Raw genomic sequence first — 27,837 nt, forward strand, 5'->3', positions numbered from 1 at the left:
CAACTGCATTTAGGAAATGACAATATTCTTCGTGTTGCGACTGTCCGCACCTCTAATGGGATGGTCAAGCGTCCTGCTGTAAAACTTTGCCCCCTACCAGTTGAATTTTGAAAACAGTGTTTCAAGGTGGGCGGTTATGTTTGGACTTGTGTATGTTTGGACTTGTGATGTTTTTAAATTTGTGTAAATATGTTGGGACTTTGAGACATTCCTTATATCAAGACTGTGTTTGAACTCCCGCGCTACTGGCTGCGGTAGCGCCACTAGCTGGCAGTGCCGGCAACTAGTCAGTCTTTGTTATCGCGACGCCGCGGTAAGTCGTTCCGTCAGGAAGATGGTGTTATCAGTCCACAGTCAAAACATGTACCTACCTACTGTACTTTTGAAAACATAATATTGTAACGGCCGAAAATACTGTAGGATACCAGGGAAAGTTTTTTTTTGTTTTTTAATAGCTAGCCAGATGATCAGGAACAGCGGGACATGATGAGGAAATGACAAACGCAGCAGGAAACATTGAAGGACAGGTGAAGCGGGAGTTGGGGGGAATGTTTGCTAACGATAGCATAACACAGCCGCGGAAACAAACAGGGGGGTTGCCACTCGCGCTCAGCTGGCGCGACCTTGGTCACAGCGCAGCGAAACTCGGTCATAGGCACAGGGAAGGAGGGGGAGTGTGTAATGACGTCAGAAGCGGTGCCGAAGCAGAACTGTTTTTGTTATTAACAACAGATGCAAACAGGGTCAGGACGGGCTTCTTAAACGGGGAGATTTTATTCGAGAAGGCAGAGTCACAGAGTCAGTTGGAAGCCACGCTACTCCGCCGCCGAGACGACGATTGGTGAGTGATCAGCCACAATGCGACGATGGTTCAACACTAGACAGCAGCACAACGGCCTTATGCCCATGTAGCTGGTAATATTCGATATCTCTCTCTCTCATTTCAAAAACTAAGAATACGCAGTTTAACAATCACGCGGTAGACATTATGAATAAAGAATAATAAATTAATTTAAAACCGTCACGTAACTTGGGAGTAATTAGTCTGCAACAGTTGGTAACAAATGAATAACGAAAGAGGTTAAGAATAACCTCTAGGAAATGGCCGACAGCACGGTTTAGTTATTAACGACAGTATCCCTGATAGGCACAACTATGGTTCAGTAATTATGTGTTAGTAATAGAATGTTATAAATTGTAATTATAAAGACCCAGGAAGTAGAGACTTGTTATATGTGTTGAATAAACTGTTAGTTGAAACTGCGGAAATAAACATATTCTTGTGGACATGTTCAACCTTAACCTCTTTATTTAAAATGTTTTGCAAATAGGGACTTGTCACCCTACCTTAAGGACTGTTTAAGGAAAAACACGAGTGGTGGAACCGCCCCCAACGTGATACTCATGACAGGGCCGTCACGATATCAGGAACACAGACGATCCAGGTAGATTCACTTCCATTCCCTTTCCCCATCATCCTTCACGATTCATTTCATTATCACCTTTTCATATACATATTCCCTTCATTTTCATCTTTACGGTCGACACCGATAAGAGTAAGTCGACCGCCGTAACAATATTTAAACCATGTAAGCATTATTACACATATTTTTGTTCAATGTTAAAATAACTAAACAAATAGGCTTCTAAAATAAAAACAGTAAAATAGTATTACCAAGAACTAGGTGCGGCAAAAATAAGAATGTCTATGTACTGGTATGGTATCTACTTTCAGGTTCCAACTTTAATCTGGCTACAGGGCTTTTTTTCATAAGTTCAAGCCAAGACAGGCAAGATGCCTCGTGATTATAAAAGGAAGTTAGGATCTAGGTGCTACCAAAACTACACAGAATTGAAGTTAGAAGAGGCTTTAGAAGCAGTTGCAAATAATAAGATGTCGTTACGCCAAGCTTCAAGGGAGTTCAACATTCCTTATGGTACTTTACACAATAAGTTTAATGGAAAGCATGGAGGTAAGCCTGGGTGAAGAATAGTGTTTTCCGAAATTGGAGAACCAGCTATTATTAATTGGGCTTCTTGCGTGTAGTGACTGGGGTTTTCCACTGAGTGTCCAAGATGTGCAGATGTTTACTAAAATGCATTTAGATCTTGAAGGGCACATTGAACCAAGATTTCAGAATAATGTGCCTGGAAAGGATTGGGTCCTGTCTTTATTTAAGCGACATAAAGATAAAGTAGCCCAAAGAATGGCATCAAATTTAAAAACCTCAAAGGCAGAAGTTTCCCGGTAAATACTTAACGAGTATTTTAAAAATCTTGATGAAACTCTGAAGGATGTTCCACCATGTAACATATTCAATCATGATGAGACCACTGTTTCTGATGATCCTGGTAAGATGAAGGGAATTTACAGAAGAGGTGTAAAATATCCAGTTAAAATCTGCAACAACTGTATTGATGTGTGGTTCTGCTTCCGGAATTCTGTTGCCACCTTACATTAATTATAGGTAGAGGCACGATTATATGGTAATGCGCGATAAAACGAAATAACACCGAAAACCGCTTGAAAACACGAAATAAAACGAAATTGTGCGAAATCCGCGATATGTCACGAAATTTCGTCTATCCTGATTATTTACGTTTTTTTTTCCATTCTGTAAGGACAATTCACTATCTTCAGCACAATCAAATACATACTTCTGACAGTAACTAGCAGCCATATATATTATATGCGACGGTGATTCATTATAGATTTTAAAATGAAGTCTCGGAATTAACGTAACATTTTCTTTAAACGGTAATCTTGTGTACCATAATAATTTAAGATGTTGATAACTATGATACAATGGCCGCCGTTCACTTTCTGTAAATACAAAAATAACAAACGTCCAAAATGTTTTTCTATGATTACGTTTTTAATCATTAAAATATTACACACTAAAGCGCATTGCTTTTACTGTTTATTTAAAATAAAGTACGTAGGGTATGAAATTAAAATTAACCCTGCTTAACGTAACGATTGTAAATAATAAATAGTACATGTTTATGTCGGTATTAATTTTCACGTACGTATGTTGGTATTCGGTATGTGTTTGTATTCGCATCTATTCTCCATTGTTTTGATCTTTCCAGCACGGCAAGTTTTAGCGTATTTAGAGGTTAAATTCTTCCTAGACTACGAGAGACGCGATACGCTTGTGAAACATAAGCGTTTGAGGCAAAACTCATCTGTTAAATGACATCCTTGTCTAAGAGTCTTTAATGCCATTAATTTGCTGTTCAACCCAAGAAATGTGAGTAGGGTTAGCATAGATGATGAAAACCTACAGAAGTCTCTGCATAACTTGCCTTCTGTTTCCCATCTTCCCATTGATAAATTCATAGATGGCTATGTTGCTTTCAAAAAAATAATTGAGGATTAACTTTCATTGCCAGAAACAAGCCAAATTGATGTTGCAAAGGTACTTTGCTCCCTTACAGGGGACTACAGTGAATTTGCTCAAGCCAGTTTAAGGGCAATCTGGTTCCCAACATCAAATGTTGATGCAGAACGTTCATTTTCCAGGTACTCACTGGTAGTTAGTGACAGAAGACAACGTCTCACTCCAGAAAATGCGGAAAATTTAACTAAGATAGCATTTCAATAAAACCGTCTTAATATTAACTTTGGAAGTGCTTCATTGTGTAATTTTGTAGTGTATGTGATTGTAATTAAGTTGTGAAACTTTAATAGTTATTTAAAAGTTTGAATTTATGAATTTGCAAATGAACTTAATTATCTATGAATTTGCAAATGAACTTAATTGTAATTAGATCATGAGGTTTTAGTGTTTATTAATATTTATTTTAATAAATTTGCATGTCGTACAGAAAAGTAAGAAAATTTTGCCGTGGGTATATTGAGCAAAAAAAATAAAACCATATAATACCGAAATCTTTATTTCTTTAGACCGAAATTTGTCTTAAAATAACACCACAAAATCTTGACTCTAATTATAGGAGTGAAGGAATTTATGACACATGGAAAGAAGGAGGGTTGAAAGGTGAACCTTGCTAATCAGATTCAAGTTGCTCGAGGGGCTTTCGATACAACAGAACCAAGCATGGTTGGATTAATTCTGCTACATTCCATAATTGGTTTATTTCCACATTTCTACCTCATGCAAAAAGGTTGGAAGGAAAAGTTATTTTAATTGGTGATACTGATAATCTCTCCTCCCACTTCAATGAAAAGTTTACAATTATGCAAGGTGAATAATATTAATTTTGTTTGTTTGCCACCAAATGCTACACATCTATGTCAACCGTTAGATGTGTCCTCCTTCCGTGCCTTCAAAGTAGCATGGTGTCATGAGCTGACAGCTTGGAAACAAAATCATCCGAGAGTAGGTGTGCTACCCAAACATGTTTTCCCATCACTTTTGTCTTCAGCAATCCAGAAGATGGATAGTGTGGTGCCCAGAAATCCCACTTACATAAAGAATGGTGTGTCGAGAAATCTGGTCAGTGGATTTAAAGCTACAGGTATTGCACCTTTCAACCCTAATTATATTCTGGACAAATTTCCTTCGGATGCCAATCTTGATGATGTCCAGAAAGGAATAAATGAAAGTTTGGTGGCATTCCTACAAAAACAGAGAGAAGGTGGACCTGTCAGGATTCAGAGAAAGAAGAATCTCACTGTTACACTAGGCAAAAGTGTAGTAGCAAGCTCTTCGGAAGATAGTGATGACAACGAGAAATTGGTGTCTTCTAGTGAGAGTGAAAGTGATGAGCGCTGTGAGGAAGAGGAGGTTTTTTTTGGAACCAGTCTTAAGTAATGATATTTGTCCTGGCCAGTATGCCCTGGTAAAATTCTACAGAGGATCACGAAAAAAAACTGTTTTTAGGTATGCGTGTATCATCCAGGAAGTCAAGGGCAAAGAGTACTGTATGACTTTGCAGCAGTGGTGGATGTGAAAGAAAGTTAAACTATGTCTTCATTTGTTAGATATTCATAATGTTATGCTAGTTCTATGTTTTATTTTCAAGCATTCTTGGAATACAAAAATTATCTGAAAGTAGGACAGTGTGCCCTGGATATCTTATGTGAAGCACCACAAAATAAAACTTTTCATACAGTATGTTTGTGTGTTAGCAGGAAGTTAATTATAATGGCATTTTGAGCTAAGATAAAAACTGTGGCTATTAGGAAGAAGTTAAGGCAGTGGAGAGTAATATTGCATGCATAAAAAAAGGTCAGTTTTGGATTATTACCAACCCCAAATATTTTGAACATTGGGGCAATCAGTTTGCCGCAAAAGTGAATATGAAAGAACATTGAATTGCAGTTTTAATGATAATGGATTTTTATATATTTGTATAGAAAAAGTAGAATAAAAATAAAATGTTTACTTTTGCTGAAGTGTGTGATCAAAGTAACACCCACGACATCAAATTATATTGTGAAGATACTATCAAAGATATTCTCATGGGGAATACTTCGATCTACTCCATAGGCTTTAACCTTACTTTTTGTGTAGTTAACCTCATAGTGATCAAAGTAAACCCAAACCAGGTGGATCATTGATCACACATTTAATAAGCTGTATAATTTTAAAAAATATTAATTAAGTGAATAACTACATTTTAACAACAAGTACTTGTATGGCTACACCAAAATATAATTAGTTAATTCCCTTAAATAAAATACTTTCTTTTTACATGGAAATGAGAACAAAGGGGACATGTGATCAAATTAAAATATATAAATATTTTTTTTCATCATACTGTTCCAGCTTGCTAGCAATACCTTTGACTTCCACTCGCTAATTTTTCCTTTAACATTTGCTGACTTTACACAAATTGCACGATACACTATTCCAGTTGTTATAGCAGTCTATACACCCATTTATAGCTCCGAAGTCATTAACACCCAACTTCAAAGCTATTACTTCAGCCTTCTCCCGCAACATATTGCCACTGATGGGTACACGCAATGCTCGAACTTACTTAAACGAGTTCAACAATTTTTCATCAAATACATTGTGCTCCCGCTTCTTATTTTCTTTGTCATTATAGACACAGTGCCAAAGTTCTGCAAGATTTTTCATGATTTTTGACAGTTGCATTTAGAGTGGAAATGCCTAATTTCAGTTCGTTTGCCACTTCAACAAGTGTTTTTTTTGTGATATCACAGAAAGTAAGGCAAACTACAATATTGTAAAACTACGTAACATGCATCTGAAAACAATTGGATGGTAAGGAATGGAAATATTTTCTACATGTTCACGTTTTCCACGATGAAGATGCCAATAGACTCGTAACTGCGCACGAGAGTACGTATGATATATTGAATGCTACAGTACACAGCGTTAGCCAGTGATAACGTATAGCGCTAGTGTTCTGGTTCACTTACATTTTGTTTTCCCATACAAACCTATTTGAATCTAAATCTATGGTATAACAATGACTGTAAACAAAAACGCAGGCACAGTGTGTTGACATTTTTTAATTTATGCGTTTAACTTTACAGGTTGAATAATATTTGGAATAATTACATTTATAAAAATTTTGCACCACATACTGAATTCAGAAAGCAAACTTAGAAGCAGGAAATCGTGAAATACCTATTATAAACGGGAAATAAATAGTACATTGCCCTTATAGAGAATATATCAGGACTTACAAAATACAGCATTATAAGTGGGAAAACATATGTGATATGTGGGAACATTATAACCCAGTTTCACTGTAATTCATTTCCATCTGTTCCTTCAGAATGGTAAAAAGCTTATAACTACAGTTTAGAATGCTGCACGAAATATCAAGAAAATTAAAAATTCATCTTTGTTTTTTCTTTACACAAAAAATAATTGTCTAATATTTAATTACCATATTTTTATTTTTGGTTCTTTTTAATTAATGAACAGAAAAACCTGAGAAACTTCTACTTGCTTCTTTCTATATCTGTCAAGAGTTTTCTTGTCCCGTGATGCAAACCCCCTCCACCTCTTTTCCATGAAAACTGCAAAGAAAATATAATTGCTAGAGCTGTCAAAAATAAACATTGCAGGCTGTAGTTACTTTGCTAGGGGGGTGGTAGCAGGTTTGCATTCTAATGAACAATGTGTATTATCTAACTGAAAAACATGTCAGCATGAGATTGTATTTCTTACGTTTATAGCTGCATGTTTTCTACGAGGTTTTTACAAGTTTCCTTAACCATATTTTGAAAGGAACTAATCACAGAGCTGACTCTGCATTGTGTGCTGTTTTACAGACACGTAAAAATCCTAAAAAGTTTGCTGAGAGTTTTAATACATTTTTAATTCCTTTCCCCATAAAATTAAGTTAGCCAATAACGCGCCCGTTAGTTACATCTCTGACCAGCCATATAAACCAGTATATTCCTGTATTAGCATCCTCTCAATTGACGTCAATGAATGTAGTGGAAAATAAAAAACCCTGAATTTTGGGATCCGGCACAGCCCTAGTGAAGACACTCGCCTGGTAGGGATACGACATGGTGACAGTGTGCTGCGGGCCCACGGCGAGGAACTGCTGGGCGGAAGCTGGGGCGGGGGCCGGGGCATGCTGCTGCTGCTGCTGGGTGACAGGCACCGGGACAGGCTGGGGCTCCCCCTGGGCAGGCGGCGGCTGGCTGGGGCTCACGTACAGCTGCTGGCCCGGGTACAGCATGCCCTGGGGCGGCGGCACTAGCGCCTGCACTCCCACGCCTGATCACACACGAGCACACACTCTCTCTTCATCCAGTTTCCACCGTCAAGTAACACTTATGCCATCTCATCACTAAGGACAAGATCACATAATTTTATTTTCAGTCTAATTTCATTTTTAACAGGAGATTTGGGTGTTACAGCATAACCCTGTTATAACATGATTTTCAAGGGTGCATAAGAAAAAAACACTGTAAGCAAGAAAATAATATAAGCAGGAAATATAAATTTCACACTTATAAATATTTAAACTTTTTACCAATGGGCTCATCAAACTATGTAAACAAATTAAATGTTAAAACCACAGATAGGTACATTCGATGCTTGAATTTTCTTAAGCAAGCCAACAATTTTTGAACTTCGTTGTGCTTCCAGCTGCTATTTGGCAGTGCGTCTTTAAAAGACACACTGCCAAATTTCTTTAAAATTCTCTCACGATTAGTGCCGAAGATGTTTAGAGTGGGAATGCCTATTTACAATTCCTCTGCCACTTGAAAATGTGTAATTTTGGGATTCCTACCTAAGAATGAAATAAATTAAACTCTTTATTAGCAATAAAAAACACTTTTTGTTTTGTCATCACAGAATAGTTGGCAACTAAAATATTGTAGTACTAGGAACAAGCATTTGAAAATACACTAGAATGGTGTTACCACTATCCTAACCCAGGGCTAGTGATAACTCAGGCACCCTGCGTGGAGCTATGCTAAACCAAAGCAGTGCACCCATAAACAAAAAAATTTAAGTGCCGCATCAATAAAACAAGTAGCTCGCATGTCTGAAAAGGGTATCAGAAACATTGCTATTGGCTCAGGGTAGAAAAATATTGTGCATATTACTAATGTCATCTCACAAACACTATTCACTTATTTACAGCAATTCCCTTCAATAGGTGCGAAAAAAAAAAATATATATTTAACACCCGAGTACTACTTGTCCTGAAAAACAGTTCAGGATTTTAAATTACACTAGCCTAACCAACCATTCACACCAATTAATAGTATTTGAATTATAGCTAACCAAACCTAACCAATAGTTCAAAATGGTAAACTACCAGTAATATTGTAAAAATGTTGCAATGCTGTTTTACAGAATTATCAAATATAATGAGAGGAAAGCAAAATACAATTTGAAAATTTTATTTTAATTCTTAATATAGAAAACAAATAACCTCTTTTTTCAACTACCTTGAAGTTTTCTAAAATCAATGTCTATGAAAAACCAACCTAATTCTTGGTAAGGATAAAATTCATTCCCAAATGGTGAATAATAATCAACGTAACAAAAAAGATATTTCTATACTATATTAAAAAAAAAATAATTAATATGTTTCTATTCAATCAATTCTGTGTCAACCCAAATGCAAGTAGATGCTTATATTTTATTTTTTAATCTGGATATTTATTCTTGCATCATATGCTAATATGCACTGTATTTATGATTTCCATTTTTGTTTGGATGTATTTGCGGTCATTTAGCAATCATCATAATTTCCTTACGTTAAAATATGCTACAAACACAAAAACTACAACTTCTATGCAAGTGGCAGGGTTGGAATATTTATTTCCACATAAATATTACATAAACAGTGCATCATTGAAAAGAAATAAACGCACAAAATACATGTCTATTATTTTACTGTCCGCCTAAGTGACCGTTAAATACAGTGAAATCCATTGCAATCTCTTTTACGAAAAACGTGAAACTTTTTTTAAAAAAAAATAGTTATTAATGAGTTTTCGTAGTTAACAGCAGCCAGGTAAATTGTATTTTAGTTCAGCAATGTTACAAAGACAATGTTTGCTAATTATATTTGGAATCTTTAACCATAATTTACTTTTTTAAAATATATTATTTCGAGTCGCCACGTCTGTTTTTTATAGATGTATACAGCAAGTAAGCTTCTACTGTATCAAATGGTGTTAGATCGATTGTGACTATCAATTTATGACATTGAAACTATGACGAATACTTCTTTTAACACAGATCTGAATGGAATGTTAGTGTTTTGTAGTGTTGTAGTCCATGAGTGTTGACATTTTTTATTTTTTTTTCCCCACTTCTGGCGTGTATGATGAAAAGAATACAAAAATAATATTTTGTTATAAAGTTTGAAATGACACAAATATGCCCTGTTTTGAATTGTTTACACATTTTATTCCGTTACTGTTTAGCGTGAGAGTAGCGAGGAAAAAAAACTTTGAATACTTGTTTTATGTTTAAAATGTCGCTTAGTGTTCATCTTTTTGATTATGAAGTCTCATTAAAAGGCATTTATATCTCACAAAGAACTTAACCTCAGTACTGAATGTTGGTATATGACAAACTCATGGGGTATGCTATGTCAAGTATTCGGAAACAACCAAAATTCATTATTTCGAAGTGTTAGAATTAGAGGTCCAATTAAATATGAAGTTTATTATTTGTACGTATTCAGATTCCAAAATTTGAATATTCGCACACGCCTACCCACTGAGCATAAGCACAATATGTATTATCGTATATACACTCTAAATATTCTGGTACTGGGCATATAGTGTATAGGGCGATAATGTATTGGAATAATTAAAATATAAAAACAGCAATAAAATCATGGTGTCTGCATGAAAAAATTGTTTAATTTTTATGTTCCAAATCAACATCCTCAGTTCAAAGTCTTTAACTGCAATGCAACTGGACAAACATGTTTTAGTTTCCTTGTGCTTCATAATATAATTAGAAAGAATTAATTAATTCTATACCTACAAATTGACGTAAGCCGGGGCTTCGCCCCACGAGCCTGATCATCCTCCGTTTCCTTTCCCACCACCTTTCCTACCCGGCATTTGTGTCGTGACGTACGTAGCCGTGTGAGATTCAAACTGCGCGCCACGAACTACAGCAAGAGGGCGCTTAGCTGCAGTTGCGCCGCACCCCTAATTGGTATTAATAAATATTGTAATCCTTTTCTTTCACCCCTAAATAGTGTCACGACGGCTATGCATGTGAGTGTCTTTTATTTAACTAATTCATGATGTTTTGTTATTTAATAAGTGCAAGCACGAACAAGGACGCTCCCTAGCGGGCGACGGAGGAACTAGCGTGCAACTTCATTTAAACCATTTTTATTCATATAAGTAATTATTACAGACGGTCTGGGCATGGATGTAATGTACTAATTTTTGTAAAAGGATTTATGTATTTTTCAATAGTAACCCGGGGCACGCCACAGCTAAGTTGTAACGGTAATTGTGTTCGGCGCGAAGGGCGCCATGTTGCCTCCCGCAAGCCATGAGCTCATCCCAGTCTCCTTCTACAGCCGGCCGAGAGCAGACGTCTCTGCAGAAACCCCGAGGACATCACCGTTGTTTCACCGAGTAGTAGTTCTGTAAATTAATTTATCCAAATCGTTTTCTTTTCATCCTTCTGGCCTCACTCGGTCGGAGAGACTGCATAAGTAATAATTATTTACTCTCTGGAGTTTTCTCTCATCTGTGTATTAAGTAACGGCTTGAGGCGGCCACGTGCGTGGTTCGCCTCCTCACCTAATCTGAATCGTGCCTCGGGCGTTTTGTAGCTGTATCAACGGAGGATCGTGTAAGAACGTGTACCGTGAGTAAATAAAAACCAATTAACTGAGTCACGTGTTTTGTGTTCGGGGGGCCACATGGGTCCTTAACCTGGTCAGTGGCGTGTGGGACGCCCTAAGAGCCCACTGCGATAATTAGGAGCGTGCCCGACGCTGAGAGTGGGCTTAGTTAGGGACAGGTGCTGAGTAAAAAATCAGGAGGGCTAATATCTCGCCGCACACGGGCCACGTAACGCCCTGAGTTAGAGTTTTCCAGCCGGGTCCACGTGCCCACTCACGTGGTGGCGCCCATTAATTTCTACCGATACTCCCACCTCAACACCGGTACGCCCTCAAATGGCGCCCAAGAGCGTGTGGCGAGATATTGAACGTGTCGCGAATATAAGGCCCACATGAGTTAGCGCGTGTTAGGCGGTTGTGCACCGGAGCGCGAGAGATAACGCGACCGGCCGGTCACGTGACCAACCGAGCGCGCGCGCTTCCGAGAATCCGTAGCGAGCAGCCAGGTGGCTGCATTCCTCGCAGAAACAACAACTTGGCGCAGTGAGTGTGTGTGTGTACCATCAGCCGCGCCGTGTCGCGTAGCGAGGAGAAGAGAGACAATCACCCAGTCTCACCACCACACACAGCCATGTCGGACAATCACGGACTTAACAACAATCCGGGCGCGATCCAGGCAAGTGAGTTGTTTAAAACGAATAACTTGTACTGTGTTATGTGCGCGCGACCGCGCCAGATGAGCGGGACGGCGGGAACATCCTGGATGGACACGTGTGTGTGCTTAGGGCAGTATGAAGTACCACGGTATCACGAACAGGAGGTGCGGGCGGAACATTACGGGCTGGAACATGGGAAGTGCACGGGCACGGAGTGCGGCGGAGACGTGCGGGGAGGCGGCTGGTGCCGAAACGGTCGTGCTTTCAAGCACACAGCGTGCTTCACGAAGACCGAAATCACCTTGTTTCAGGACGGGTGGTACACGTGCCAATGGTGTCACCACGCGAGGCGAGCGAGCGTGCCGAGTCACAGCCCGGTGAGGGACGTCGCATACACGTGGCAGGACGCCTCTTGTAGGCCACGTCGAGCTGCCGGAGTTTGCCGGGAGGACCAGCGACGACCTGCTGAAATTCGTGCGCACGTGCCAGGAACGTCTGAGTCGCTACGGAGTACCGGAGTGCGAGTGGGCGGACAGAGTCGGCAGCGCGCTCAAAGGCGATGCCAAGACGTGGTGGCAGTTTACCCATGAGTACGACATGCCGTGGGCGGAGTTTGCAAGGCAGTTCGAGACAAGATTTGCGGACGTTAAGGCGGAGATGAGAGTGCGGGCGGAGCTGTATTGCCTCGAGCAAGGGACGACGGAGACGGCGGAGGTGTTCGTCATCAAGAAAATACGTCTGCACAAGCGGCTGTGCCCCGACGAAGAGCCGACGGAGGTACTGGAGCGGGTGGTGGAGCTGATGCGCCCGGAACTTAGGCCACACCTGCGCCTGATGACGCGTGCCCGGCCGAGGAGTTCATCCAGCATGCCCGCGCCGTGGAGCAAGACCTGCGGGCCGCAAGGCCGACCAGAGACATCACACCCTCGAGAAGCAAGCAGGAGGACGTGGCGCCCGCCGACGCCAAGGCACTGGTGCCCTACGTCATACCTACCCAGGGCGACACCCGGCGCGACAAGTCCGGGTCAGGCGGCCCTCTCCAGCCGGCATGGCGGTGGCGTACCACTGACGGCAGCCAACCACCGCAGTGCCACACATGCCCACCCGGTACGCAGCACTGGCACGAGGACTGCCATGTGCGGAACAAGTTCCGGCCCGACATCATGAACAGACGGCCGTCGGGAAACGGGCAGCAGGGGGCGGCGAACTGAAACGGCTCACCTCCCCCGCCACGCTCAACAACAACAACAGACCAACAACGGCGGGGCCCCTCCTGAGTCACGTGGGAGCGGCGGAAGCAGACCTGTTGCGGATTCCGGTGGTTGTCAACGGGCGCGCAGTCCACATGCTTGTTGACACCGCCGCCAGCCATAACTGCGTGGCCGCGCGCGTGATCGGACGCGCCGACTTCGAGTCGCGCCCAGGCCAACTCTACCTGGCCACCACGGGAGACGTATGCCACACCCGGGGCGTCGTGACGCTGGAGGTGGACGTGCAGGACCACCGGTCCACCACGATGGCGCTGGTAGTGGAGCGGCTGCGTGACGACATCATCCTGGGGCTGCCCTGGCTCTACAAGCAGCACGCCGCCCTTGACGTCCGGGCCGGATGCGTGCACGTCGGCACTCAGGGGCGGCGCACCATCCACGGGCTGGGTAGGCCGACTCCACCAGCGGTAAACAAGGTCAGTCTCGACGAGTTTCAGCACGGGGTGCCCCCCGAGTTCAATGCCATCATCCAGCAGGTCCTCGATCACCAGTGTAATGTGTTTGCATCCGCGGATCCGCTAAAACGTACCACCATAGCTGAACATGCCATCCCAACCCATCCTCACAAGCCAATGTTTATCCCGCCCGGTAGCTACGGCCACGCCGGTAAACAGACCATCCTAGATCAGGTTCAGGACATGTTACAGGACGGGATAATTGAGCCTAGCGAGAGTCCGTACAATTTTCAAGTCGTGCTGGCGGAGAAAAAGGATGGCAAATTAAGTTTTTACGTCAATTTTAAGCCTATTAACAGGGTAACAATTAACGCACCGCCCCCTCTGTTGAACATAGCCGACACGCTCACGGGACTGGGAAACGCCAAAATATTTTCTTCCCTTGACTTAAAATCGGGATATTGGCAGGTGCCAATACGGCAGGCGGACCAGCTCAAGACAGCATTCACGGCCCCAGACGGGCGTAGATTTCAATTTTGCGCGATGCCATTCGGACTCCAAGACGCCCGCGCCACATTCCAGGGGATGATGACACGCGTTCTGGATAATTATTCGGGCAAGTTTTCGGCCGCATACCTGGACGACATAATTATATGGTCACAGACGTGGGAGGAGCACGCACATCACCTAGCGCTAGTCTTGGAACGCCTGGAAAGCCACGGCCTCACGTGTAATCGTGAGAAATGTCACTTGGGGACCACTGAACTGGACTTCCTGGGTTTGGTGGTCAACGCAGAGGGAAACCGGCCCACGGAAAAACAACTTAACGTCATTGTCAACAAAGAGCCCCCACGCACGCGTAAACAGCTGCAGAAATTCCTGGGATTAGCCAACTGGCTGCGGGCCTTCATTCCGGAATTCTCAGTAATAGCCGCGCCAATGACTGAACAGCTGTCACCCAAGCGACCTTTCCGGTGGACTGTGGAGGCTCAGTACGCCTTTGACGAGTTGTAACGCAGATTTCGGCGGTGTCACTTACTCGCGCGACTGGACCCGACCAAACCACTGATCGTACAAACGGACGCGAGCGAGAAGGGAATAGGGGCCATCCTCCTACAACTCGGCGATGACGGCGAACCCCGGGTAATTGAATACGCGAGCGTCAAGTTCGGCGACATTGAGCGGCGGTACAGTGTTAGTGAGAGGGAGTGTCTCGGCGTGGTTTGGGCCCTGAGGCGCTACCGCCCGCACTTGGAGGGGCAGTCTTTCGTGTTGAGGACGGATAGCAAATGTCTGAAGTGGCTGGCCACCATGCAGAGGCGGCGCTCAAAACTGACTCGTTGGGCCATGCTCCTACAGGCCCTAGATTTCAAGGTCGAACACGTGCCGGGGAAACATAACGAGCTAGCGGACGAGCTGTCACGCAACCCTGACGTCATGACAACAGCACGCGACGATGCTGAGTGGGAGGAACTGTTACCGCCATCCAGTGGGCGCACACCCAGGACACCACACACCTCGACACCTAACGCCGCACTTTGCGCAATCGCCCCGAACACCACACCGACGTTACCCCCAGGCGCGGAGCTCGACGATCTGGACGGGTACGTGCGGGCGGTCCAGCTGACGGACGCAGACACACAAGAACTCATACGTCACTGCGGGGAGGCGGAATATGAGGGGTACCGGGTAGTGGACGGGCTACTCCAGGCACGACCGAAGAGGACAGACAAACCATGGCGAATGTTTGCACCATCCACCACGAGGCGGGAGGTTTTCGACATGTTCCACATGAACCGACTAGCGGGACATCCCGGCGCAGACCAGACGCGCCACGACGTACGGGAGCGATTCTACTGGCCAGGGGTGAACCAGTTTGTACGGGATTGCGTACGGAGATGCAGGCACTGTCAGCGGCACAAGGCACGCCGCACAGATGGAACAGCTTAGCAGATACCTAGGCAACCCACCGAGCCCTTTCACACGGTCGCCCTTGACCTGATGGAAACGTACACACGATTGCCGCGAAGGAAACGATTATTACTGGTCGTGACGGATTGCTATACACGCTGGGTAGAGGCGTACCCCCTCACGAACGCCCGGGCCGGCACCATTGCGTGCAGTCTGGAGACAGAGTTTTTCCCTAGGTGGGGCTACCCACGTGTCCTGTTAACAGACAACGCCACTCAGTTTGTCGGGCGCCGGTGGGCACAGCTGGGGAGAAAGTGGCGGGTCATCATGCACACCACACCCATATACCACCCACGCGCAAACCCCACGGAGCGACGGAATCAGGAGGTCAAAGTGCAGCTGCGGCTGAGACTCTTGGACGACCACGCCCAGTGGGATGCCAACATCCCCGACATACTGTATTGCACCCGACGGCAGGTGAATGCTGCAACCGGCGAGACACCGGCCACAATGGTCCAGGGGCGGAACCTCACTCTCCCCGGGGAATACCACGTGCGCCAACAACACCAGATCGAGGCGGATGTAGAGAGCCCCGACGGCGCCTGAGGCGGTTGGCCGAGACACACGACGCCGCGCGATGCAACCAGGCGGCTTACCAGGCACAGCGAACACCCGGGACGACTCGCCCACCACCTGACTTGAGCCCCGGCCAGCTGGTATACGCCCGACTTCACCCACTCTCCTCCGGCCGTCGCAACTTCTGCGCCGGATTAGCGCCGAAGTGGCTCAGCCCGGTGACGGTGATCAAAGCGGGACCCACGGCGGTGGTGATAAAACTACCCTCCGGCCGGGCTGCAAAATACCATCGGGACGACATCAGGATAGCGGGGCAAGAAGGGGAGGAGACGGAGAACGTGGCGGACGACGGAGCGGCGGCAGATGAGACGGACGACGGAGTGGCGGCGCGGCGGGGAGAGACGGAGGACGTGGCGGACGACGGAGCGGCGGCGCGGCGGGAAGAGGCGGAGAACGTGGCGGACGACGGAGAAGCAGCACAACCGGTCACGTCCACACCGACGGACACGGATGAGGGCGGGTTTAGGGGCTTCCCGGAAGTAGAGGCGGAGCGGGGGACACCCGCGACAATGACGACGACCCAACCGAGATGACTGTGTGAGGATTCGGGAGACGGGGCCTCACCTTTCAGGGGATTACTCAGCGACACGGCCGAAACATCAGACCAAACAGAGCCCCAACCACTCGTATGGGAACCAGAGGAAGCGGAAATTAGACCGGCATCACCAGACGAGCCGCTATGGCCGCTACACTTTTCTCTGGCGGACGCTACGTTTAGTGTGACAGTGGAGGAGCCGCCAGAGGACGAGACGGCACAGAGGGAGGAGGTAGATCCCGCGTCGGAGACACCGATCCCGGCACCGCGATACCAACTGCGAACCCGCGTACCCGCGCGAGAACCCAGCTGCTGTGCGATACGGACGTTGGAAGACAGCGCGCACACCAGGAGCGACCACGCCCACCGGGCACGAAAGGAAACGTCGGCATGACAGGCTATTCGAGGGGGGGGGGCAATTGACATCAGCCGGGGCTTCACCCCACGAGCCTGATCATCCTCCGTTTCCTTTCCCACCTCCTTTCCTACCCGGCATTTGTGTCGTGACGTACGTAGCCGTGTGAGATTCAAACTGCGCGCCACGAACTACAGCAAGAGGGCGCTTAGCTGCAGTTGCGCCGCACCCCTAATTGGTATTAATAAATATTGTAATCCTTTTCTTTCACCCCTAAATAGTGTCACGACGGCTATGCATGTGAGTGTCTTTTATTTAACTAATTCATAATGTTTTGTTATTTAATAAGTGCAAGCACGAACAAGGACGCTCCCTAGCGGGCGACGGAGGAACTAGCATGCAACTTCATTTAAACCATTTTTATTCATATAAGTAATTATTACAGACGGTATGGGCATGAATGTAATGTACTAATTTTTGTAAAAGGATTTATGTATTTTTCAATAGTAACCCGGGGCACGCCACAGCTAAGTTGTAACGGTAATTGTGTTCGGCGCGAAGAGCGCCATGTTGCCTCCCGCATGCCATGAGCTCATCCCAATCTCCTTCTACAGCCGGCCGAGAGCGGACGTCTCTGCAAACACCCCGAGGACATCACCGTTGTTTCACCGAGTAGTAGTTCTGTAAATTAATTTATTCAAATCGTTTTCTTTTCATCATCCTTCTGGCCTCTCTTGGTCGGAGAGACTGCATAAGTAATAATTATTTACTCTCTGGAGTTTTCTCTCATCTGTGTATTAAGTAACGGCTTGAGGCGGCCACGTGCGTGGTTCGCCTCCTCACCTAATCTGATTCGTGCCTCGGGCGTTTTGTAGCTGTATCAACGGAGGATCATGTAAGAACGTGTACCGTGAGTAAATAAAAACCAATTAACTGAGTCACGTGTTTTGTGTTCAGGGGGCCACGTGGGTCCTTAACCTGGTCAGTGGCGTGTGGGACGCCCTAAGAGCCCACTGCGATAATTAGGAGCGTGCCCGACGCTGAGAGCGGGCTTAGTTAGGGGCAGGTGCTGAGTAAAAAATCAGGAGGGCTAATTTCTCGCCGCACACGGGCCACGTAACTCCCTGAGTTAGAGTTTTCCAGCCGGGTCCACGTGCCCACTCACGTGGTGGCGCCCATTAATTTCTACCGATACTCCCACCTCAACACCGGTTCGCCCTCAAAATATTAGTAAGGAAAATCAAGTGGAAATATACAATTATAAAATTATTTTGTAAATTGAAATATTGTATGTTTGTTCTATTGTGGCATTATTTTCTGTTAGTTAAGCTTAAAAAGAAAATGAAAGAAAAAAAAGCAATGCTGACTAACCAACATGAAAATACTAAAATTTTTTGCACTACCCGATTTGAAATAAAATATGTTACTCATGCACCCAAAATATTAATTTATGTGTAGAGCTCTATTAATAAATAGCATTATAGAGATATTTACAAATATGTCAATTTGTTGGGCTTAAATAATGGCTTAAACAGCTTTAGCATAAGGCCCATGTGAACAAGACTTCACTGAGAAAGTCTGAGAAGTGACACGCACAGTAATAAATGAAAAAATACATGCACTTGCACATCAAACAACGTTCGAAGGATATGAGGAAACTAATATATTTTTTGTCTGCTTTGCCAACAAGGTTTCCACTTAGAACTAGCTTCTGATTTCTCAACAGAGGTGTTCTTAGCAACCACCCGCCGGTTCTTGTCATGCCGGTATTGCTGCTCTGTCATGAATAGCGACTGTGTTACAAACTTTGTTGGTGGAAATCGTTACATTACTGAGCTACAAACTTTGGCCTGAAGTAATGACACCAATGATACCTAGGCTCAGGCAATGGTTAATCAATAGAGACGGGAAAAAATGGTGTAATGATTTTTACGCGAATTTTCGCGAAATTATGTGAATATTGAGGTAAACAACAACAAAACGTGAAAAATGGCCTTTCTCGCGAAAAACTACAAAAATTGGTTATGTACATTACCTTGGTAGATCGTTTCACGAGGGAACAAATAAAAAAAAAACTACGTCAGCCGACAAACGATGTATGCAAACTTGCCAATAATTTATGTTAGGGAACAAATTAAAAAAAAACTACGTCAGCTGACAAACGATGTATGCAAACTTGCCAATAATTTATGTTAAGTAAATAATACAACGTTGGGCATACTAAGAAAATAAAAATACTTTGTTTCGGCAATTGAAATGTAAATACGGAGGCCATCATAGCTTCAGTCAAGATTATGGCCAGCGAAGCGGTAATAGCCAGACTGCTTGACAATTGTGTTGCTAGCAATGCTCCAGTGAGAACGTGTTCTAAACTACCAAAAACATTACGTAAATAACAAGATTTAATTTTTTAAAACCAAAGACCGAAGTGAAATAAAATTAATTAAAATTTTTAAATTGCAGTGGAACGTTTGATTCCAAAAGACACGGATATTGGAATATAAACCATACATTTTCGCAGTTGTAACACTTTTCGATATATCAATTTAGTGATCAATCCACTACCGTATTTACTCGCGTAAAGGCCCCGCCCGCGTATAAGCCCCCCCTCCTTGTTTTGTAAACATTTTTGAGAAAAAATTTAAAAACGTGTTTTTCTGGGATTATCTGAGGGCAGGGCAGCTTGGCATGCATCAAACAACAAGCCATTTATTGTGACCGGCGGGAGGTGATTTTGTAAGCGGCAGTGATACAGAGACTGGTATTATAGTTTGTCCATTCTCAGTAGGACCGTGAGGCATGCCAGACGTAAGCAGTTAGTTCTATCTCAAACGACATAAAGATAAAGAAAGCTGGACTCGCGCGCTGTGTTGATGTGCAGTGTTGTCGGAGAAGAAGAGGGGAAGTGAAGGAGGAAGGGAAGTGGGTCAAGGATTCTAACACTCCTTCTCTGGTTGGCTGGCTAGCTGGCAGGAGGGAGGTTAAGCCACGCCTCTGCCTCTCTCCCCTCCTGACACAGCGCTGCCTCTGCCTCCCCCCCCCTGATATAGCGCTGCCTCTCCCCCCTGCGGAGTCGTTGCCTCTCTCTCCCTCCTGCCGCGTCGCTGCCTCCCCCGCCTCCCTCATTCGAACAAAGACGCACAACTTGAAAAGAAAAATCTATTTTTTCCTCCAAATTCACGTATAGGCCCCCTCCCCTTTTTTGGAGTCAAAATTTGGGGAAAAAAGGGGGGCCTTTACGCGAGTAAATACGGTATTTACTGCACAGAATAAAATAGATACGTCAAATTCGTGTTTACGTTCATAAACAATTATTTTTGGTGCTTATAGTGTGTTCTGTGTTGTATTTGTGGAGGTTGTATCAATGTTTTGTTTCCTGGATCGTTATGCATGACTAATGCAAACACACTCAATACTACCTCATGCAGCATGAGGTTGTAATGAGTGTGTTTTTCTTTACCGCGATGCAAAAATTAAAGTCATCCCCGAGTCGCGTGTAGCAGAGTTCAAATCTGAAGGGATGTATACCTCAAACAAATTTTTATTTTGCAAATGGTGTAATTGTAGAGTGGACCATGAAAGACATGACAATGTTGTCAAACATTAAAGTAAGGTTAGGTAGTCCCGGTACCAGCAACAAATGCCTTGCAACACTGGAAGAGGTAGCTATAGTTGGAAAGAAGATGAAATATGACAGGGAAAATTTCATTTTGGAAACTACAGAAGCATTTATTTCGGTGAACATACCACTTGAAAAGTTAGACGACAGTAAATTCCGTGACTGGATAAACAAAAATGATAAGGGAGGTGGGGATATTCCTTCCGCTAGTTCCCTTCGTAGAACATATATCCCCAAATTTGGCGAAAAAATTGAAAATGACATTAAGAAAGAGTTTGAAGGTAAAGATATTTGTGTCCTTTGTGATGAAACAACTGACAAAGGTGGAAGATGTGTTTCCAACATCATCTTTAAGAAATTGGAACCAGCCAGAAACCAGACCACAAAGCTAGTTGCTTCCACTGTACTTGATGCTACAAACTATGCAACATGTTAAAAAGCAATTTTGGATACCCTAGCAAAGTATGGAATTGGATTTGATTCAGTTAAGGCCATAGTGAGTGATTCTGCTCCTTATATGACAAAATGTTTCAATAATCTGTCTGGTCTACTGGAACATGCAGTTCATTTGCAATGCTGGGCCCACAAGATTCACTTAGTGGGCAACATTTGGCAGACTTCACTAACACTGTTAAACAAAACAGCGGCAAAAATCAAGAAGGCATTTTTGAACAGCAGGAAAAGGAAACACCACTACTTATCCTACATATCAGAAAAGTATGGAAAGTCCAGTGGAAAAGTAAAAGTGTTCCCTGAGACAGTTTTAACGAGGTGGAATTCGTGGTTCTGTTCAGTAGTTTACATTTGCAGCTATTTTGATGACATCATTGAGTTCTTTGCATCATCTGGTAATTCATCAGACTATGACAACAGCGGTATTACTTGGCTAAAGGAGAGGAGCTCTGCAGAACTGCTGCAAATCAAAGTTGAGGGTAAATTAGTTTCAGAATACAGCAGCCAATTGAAGCGCTAATAACTTTTCTTGAAGGTTCTTCTTATGCAACAGCACACATCCTGTGCTGTAAACTAAATGATATAGAGACAAAACTACAGTTGCTAATCACTGGACAAATCGAGCAGTTCAGCCCTTGTATGGTTTTGCTTGAGCAGTTGTCTGCAGTTAAGAAAGCTGAGGAACTGTCATCACTTAAAGCAGCAGCAGTGAAGGCACATTCCAAACTTCAGGATTTGAGGAAAAATGATTCTGCTGTAAAAAATGTTTTTGAGAATAAGTGTTCTGCTTAATCCCAGAAACATTATGAAACCAATCCCAGAAAACAAACACCTTCAGAAGGATATGAACAACATACCTTTTATCAAACAACTTGCCCTGCAAACCTTTTTAAGTTTTCATGCCATGAGAAACACAATCGTAGAAGATCTAGGGAGGCGAGATTGTTCTGAAGTAGACATGGTGAATCTGCTGTGCTCATTGAAGGCTGACCATAGTGATTTTGTTTCAGGATGTTTGAAGGCAATATGGTTGCCTACCAGTAATGTGGACAGTGAGAGATCATTCTCCCAATACTCACTTGTAGTGAGCGACAGGCGCCGCAATCTTCTGCCTGCAATTGCAGAAATCTTGACAATGGTTAATTTTAATTAATGGTCAATGACTGAATGAGTGATGTGCAGAACAGTTATATGGATCATATAGGAGTTCTACGATTTTAATTAATGTATATTATTTTGTTTATTTTAGAGGTTATTGTTATCATCAATAATAATTATTGTAGTTTATAGGAGTGTTCGAAGTTCATTTTTTTATGGTCAAAGTCGAAGTCGAATTCTAAATCTTTAAACTTCCGAAGTTCGAAGTCGAAGTCGTAACTTTTCTACAGAATAATTGAAGGTTTTTTCACAGTAATGATATTTGTTTATTTATTTTAAAGACAAAATTTTTTTTTTTTTTTAAAGAAACATCTCTAATGTATGTACTGGATTATTTTAATTCAAAAGTTTATACTATTTACAAGAAATCGAACATAAGAGTTTGACATTACTAACTGCAACATGCTGATTATTTACAGTTTATCCTGACTGGAGAAGAAAATGTTAGAATTTGAATGCAGGAAAACCATTTCTCGTGCATGCTCTGGTAAAAGACGCTGACGTTTTTCTGTAATGATGTTTCCAGCAGCAGAAAAGATACATTCGCTGTTGACTTGCGTTGCAGGAATCGGCAAATATTTTTGAGCTACTTGAGAAAGTTTTGGATACCTACTGTGTCCTATCGTTATCCACCAGTCGTACGGATTTTCTTTTCTGTTCAGTCTTGGTTCATTTAAATACAGTTGTATTTCTGAATCCTCAGTAGCTGTTGTTTCATTTGGTACACTATCGAGTGCATTCCAAAAGCTTGATGTGTCACTACTTCTGCACTGTGCTTCAGGTTCACACTGAGGCACGCATTCAATTTGCAATTTCTTGATTTCAGCTGACAGTATGGCCGAAGCCAACACATTATCTGACAGAACACTGCGAAAACGAGGTGTAATACTACAGTATTATCAGACTAACTGAAACTGTTTGTTATTGTTTTACGTTCGAGTTTAATACCGCTTCCCAATACTTTCGGCAGTGTTTTGTTTTGTTTCACGCATGGCGGCACGCGCAGCTCGTGCTGCGTCGTCATGACAACTGCTAAAATAAATAATCGCGCGGTGTTTGGAACAGCTTTAACGAGCCTATGCTTGATTGATATTGACATTTCATTGGCTTCATTAAAAAGGACGCTAACGTGTCGCGGCCGTGATTGGCCCTTTTCAATTAACAATTTAATTTCGGCAAGAGAGAAGAAAAGAGTGGAAAATGACGCCATTTAGTGCGTGTGGTAGTGTATTCCCTCTGGGAATATTTTATTTGTGGCGATGCTAATTTCGGCGTTATTGGTCTGGAAATTACGTCAAAATACTGGGCAATATTAATTGACGCCCTGTAATTGAATGTAGAAGAATCGCATTCAATTCACGTGAGTGACGAAGTATTTTACGAACGACCTTAATCATCCAGAGTTAAGGTATGGTCTGCATCATCGCTATATAATAAAATTGAAGTAAATTTTACCGTCAACGTATGCGAACTGTAATTGTATAAACTTTGGATTATCATAAAATTAGTTGAACATTGACTTTCGGCGATTAACGGCAAATTTACTCACATTAGCACAAACTATATGTACACAAGTCCAGAAGTCTTTAGGTTAGGCGTTTCATGCTCGAGCAAGCCGGAGCAAAACCCCAAAACTTTTACTCAGTGAACAATTTCAGGAACTTTATTTATTTTGTATTATTTTATTCAAGAGTCAGGTTATCTACGACATCCCATAGACTTTATTTAATATTTGTTTGTTTGGTTATTATTTCCATGACTCGAGGTTTCTCATTATGGTTAAAACAATAAAATAAGTCTTATTGTGTTATTTTGTTGTTAATTCTTGATTACCTCTGGCGCCCTATTATTAATTCCTGGAATAACGTTCCGAGTAATAAAAAAATGGAAAATCTTAGTTTCATCAAGTACACGTTTGTGTACAGAAGGGAATAAGAAATTACAAACCATTTTTCTGGCGCACGAACTGTGGGGCCGATAGTGTGCAAATTTGTATTGTGTTTTGTGTGGTAAATTAAAACAGTAAATATGGAAACTAGGGGAAGGAGTAGACGTGTCAGTCAGGACAGCTCCAGGGACAGCAGTGTGGAGTCTACACACTCTGTAGATGTATCTGTTCCCACATCACCTAGCCAAGTACCTAACACAGATTTTGTTACCCCAGTAACACATGCTGGAGCGGCTAGAGTAGATGTGACACAACCCCAAGCTACCACCACACCACACACACACTTACCTGTATTGCCAGCTGCAATAAGTAATGAAACAAGTGCTAGCTTGCTCATCATGCTGCAGAGCATGTGGCAAGAGGTGAAAGCTAACCACCAACAACAGCAAGCTAGTTTACAAGAGCAGAGTACTCAAAATGCTAGGTTGGAGGAAAATCTCAATAGTACTAAAGATAGTATTAAGCAGCAATTGGACAAACAACAACTAGAACAAAATGCTAGATTGGAGGAAGGTCTCAGGGACACTAAGGAGTCTATTAATAACACACTTTAAAGGGAAATGAGTGAAGTCAAGAGTAGTGTGTCTGCTATTTCTGTACGGTTGGCAGAACACGAGAACTACACTGAGACACAGTTGCAGCTAATACAACAACAATGTAGCAGTACAACAACTAGGTTAGCAGCAGAATTGACTACCCAGACCAGCCAGCTGAATGACAGGTTAAATCAATTAGCTGAGCAAGCTGCTCAGAACAGCTGTGGCCTGGATCACACTCAATCTACATGCCAGACCATGATTGAAAATGTAGTAATCAATCACACCACAGACATGAGGGAGCAGGTGGACACACTAGTAAAAAGGCAGACAGAGTTTTCACTTGACATAGAGCAGCAGGTAGGCAAGCTACAAGAAAAGGTATTGCAGTTGAGGGTAGACAATCTTACTCGCACATCCAGTCACCATGTAGCATTGGCCCCAGCCCTGAACACCAATGCCAATGAAATCCTCAGTAGCTGCGATTCACCGCAGGTTGAGCAACCTGAGCTCCCAATCACACGCTCCAACTCAGCTAACACACACACCACATTGGACCCAGTTGCAGTGATGCACCACCCGGCACGCCAATGGTCAGAGGCGATGCCTAGGTTCTCTGCCCATGAAGGAGAGAATCCAATGAGATTCCTTCGACGTTTCGAGGAATACGCTGACATGTTCAGGCTAAGTGATGCTGAACGCCTGAAATGCATGGCAACTGCACTGAGAGACCATGCGTATTACTGGTGGGAGGTATTACAAAGTACCATCACTTCCTATCAAGAATTCAAAAGCCATTTCAAACAGCAGTTTTGGAATGTGAAAATACAGGGAACATTGAGAGCACGTCTGCATACCGAGCGGTATGATAACAAGAAGAACCGAACTCTGGAGACCCACTTGTCTCAAATGTTCGAGAGGACGCGATACCTCGAACCAGAGATGGGTGATATTGAGTTCATGGCGATGGTGACTTCCCAGCTACCCATCAAGTACCAAGTACATTTGACAGGGCGTAGCTTCAACAATATCACAGAGTTCCGCGAACAGGTCCTCGCTTTCGACCGGCTGGAGCGGCTGTCCAGGAACAACAATAGTGAGGTGGAGAAAGACCTCAAGCCAGCACATCAGAAGGCAGCACCACTCTACACACCCTGGCAGCGTGGTAACGACGGCGGCAAGGCCAACGTCCACTGCACGTCATGGCAGCCTGCGAAACAGTACCGGACAGGGAAGTGGAAGACCAGGAGGGAATTCCAACCTCAACATCAAGGAAACCGCCAGCCGAAGAAACCCTACACCCACAACCAAAACCAGTGGTGGGGAAAGCATTACCGTCCTGAAGATCAAAATGGAAGGCCACCCAGGTGGGAGTACAGGAGTTACTCTAACCGTCAGCCGCCCAACAATATGCAACAGCATATGTTGCATCCCCCTGTAGCAGACACCGCTCCTGTGAATCAATCACCAGCGAGTTTCTCTACACTCAATCATCCTCCAATCACATCGTACCCCATGCAGCGTGGATACTTTGCTCGGCAGCAACCGATCCTGCCCAACTGCACTGGAACGCAGCCTCAGCAGACTGCGAATTGCAGCTACTCTCAAGCTGTAATTGAGGAGCATCAAAATAATTATGCTCAGTAAGATTGTAGGTATTACCACCAACCTTATACCCGGAAGAGACACACCTGAACATAACATGGAGGGGCTAACAACTCAGGAAGAAATTGAAGAACTGGTACGAGACAAATTAACAAGAGAAGCCGACCTTAGGAAGAAAAGGAAGCCAGCATCTAGGATCAGTAAATTCACTGTAGGCGAATTAGTTCTACGCCGTACAGCACCAACTAGTAACAAGTGGGCACATCTAGCGAAGAAGCTATTTTTGTTGTACTCAGGTCCCTACAAAATAGTAGCTGTGAAGAAATGTAACTGCTACACTCTACAGGACCCTGATACAGGAAAAATTGTAGGGAATTACAATTTGAGTCAGCTTAGGCCTTACAAAACACCTGTGGTGGATTAGAACACCAAATATGTACCATTATTACTTGTGTTATGCTAAAAACCATTGTATTGTTTATGTTGCTAAGGAAATTTAAATATACAGTAGAACCCTGTTATAACGAATCTGAAGGGAGTAGTTTATATGTTCACTATAGAGGGGAAACTTTATATCTGGGAACTCTTTTATATTGGCAATACATAGGGGCCTGTTCTTTTCGCGATCGCGATTAAACGACGATAAACGCGAAATCACCGTTAAATACAGTTTTTACGCGAAATCGCCATAACACAGCTTTTTTACACGAAATTTTGTATTAAAACGCGAAATCGCAGTGTTTTTACGCGAAATTTAAATACTGGTTAAAAGACTTGTTTCGTCAATGGTAAACAAACACCGCAACATGGCCGCCAAACAATCATAAATGCACTAAAGCAAACAAAAGCTTACACACGCTCACGTTATAATGTTAAACCCAAAAATATACTGTAAAAATACGCAAAACTACGGCGTTTATTTTCCTTTCCGGCATAATGTTTGGATAAATAAGACAAACAGGCGAAGTTTTAAAGCGTACGCACACCGCTCGGGGCACTGACGTCAGCTTGGAACAGCGACACCGGATAAATACAAAAGCAAGCAGATGATTGGGCGAACGGTGTTTGTAACAGCCTTACGTGAGTGGCCATATCACGTCAGCCGGGGGCGCTGCCATATAGTTGGAACAGCGTCGTAGTATCAAGCAGATTAAATCGCGCCAAAAAGCGGAAAAATGTAAACAAACATTAATTTTCGAATGGTGTGACGATGATGATTAGTTGGCCAACAGTTTTTATAGATTTTGTTGGGTCCTTACAACAACGCGGAAATACCATAACGCCGAATGTCAAAATTGACCACAAAGCCGAAATAACAACTGAATGAATTTGTGTGTGTTTCTTAAATGTACCTTAACGCCGAAATACCACAATCAAACCTAACCTTACCTTACTTACCTTACCTAACCTAACCTAACCTAACCTAACCTAGCCTAGCCTAGCCTAGCCTAGCCTAGCCTAGCCTAGTCTAACCTAACCCAACCTTTGTGGCAGCCCTGTAATGACATATTTTGG

The 27,837-nt window shown here is 43.3% G+C and overlaps 1 protein-coding gene across 8 annotated transcripts in view; it reads right to left on the bottom strand.

Annotated features, from left to right (window-relative positions):
* The window catches only part of LOC134527514 (trithorax group protein osa-like), a 251,358-nt gene that overhangs the window by 63,703 nt on the left and 159,818 nt on the right, over nucleotides 1-27,837 (bottom strand). For all 8 annotated transcript variants that reach the window (XR_010074209.1, XR_010074208.1, XM_063360249.1 and 5 more), the window contains one exon: nucleotides 7,450-7,679. Coding sequence is in view for 6 of the 8 variants with exons in the window: in XM_063360249.1 (XP_063216319.1) it covers nucleotides 7,450-7,679 (230 nt within the window). In the remaining 2 variants the exon portion in view is untranslated. The remainder of the gene's footprint in view (nucleotides 1-7,449; nucleotides 7,680-27,837) is intronic.

The sequence above is a fragment of the Bacillus rossius genome, chromosome 1, assembly GCF_032445375.1.
Source record: "Bacillus rossius redtenbacheri isolate Brsri chromosome 1, Brsri_v3, whole genome shotgun sequence".
In the NCBI taxonomy this organism is placed as follows: domain Eukaryota; kingdom Metazoa; phylum Arthropoda; class Insecta; order Phasmatodea; family Bacillidae; genus Bacillus; species Bacillus rossius.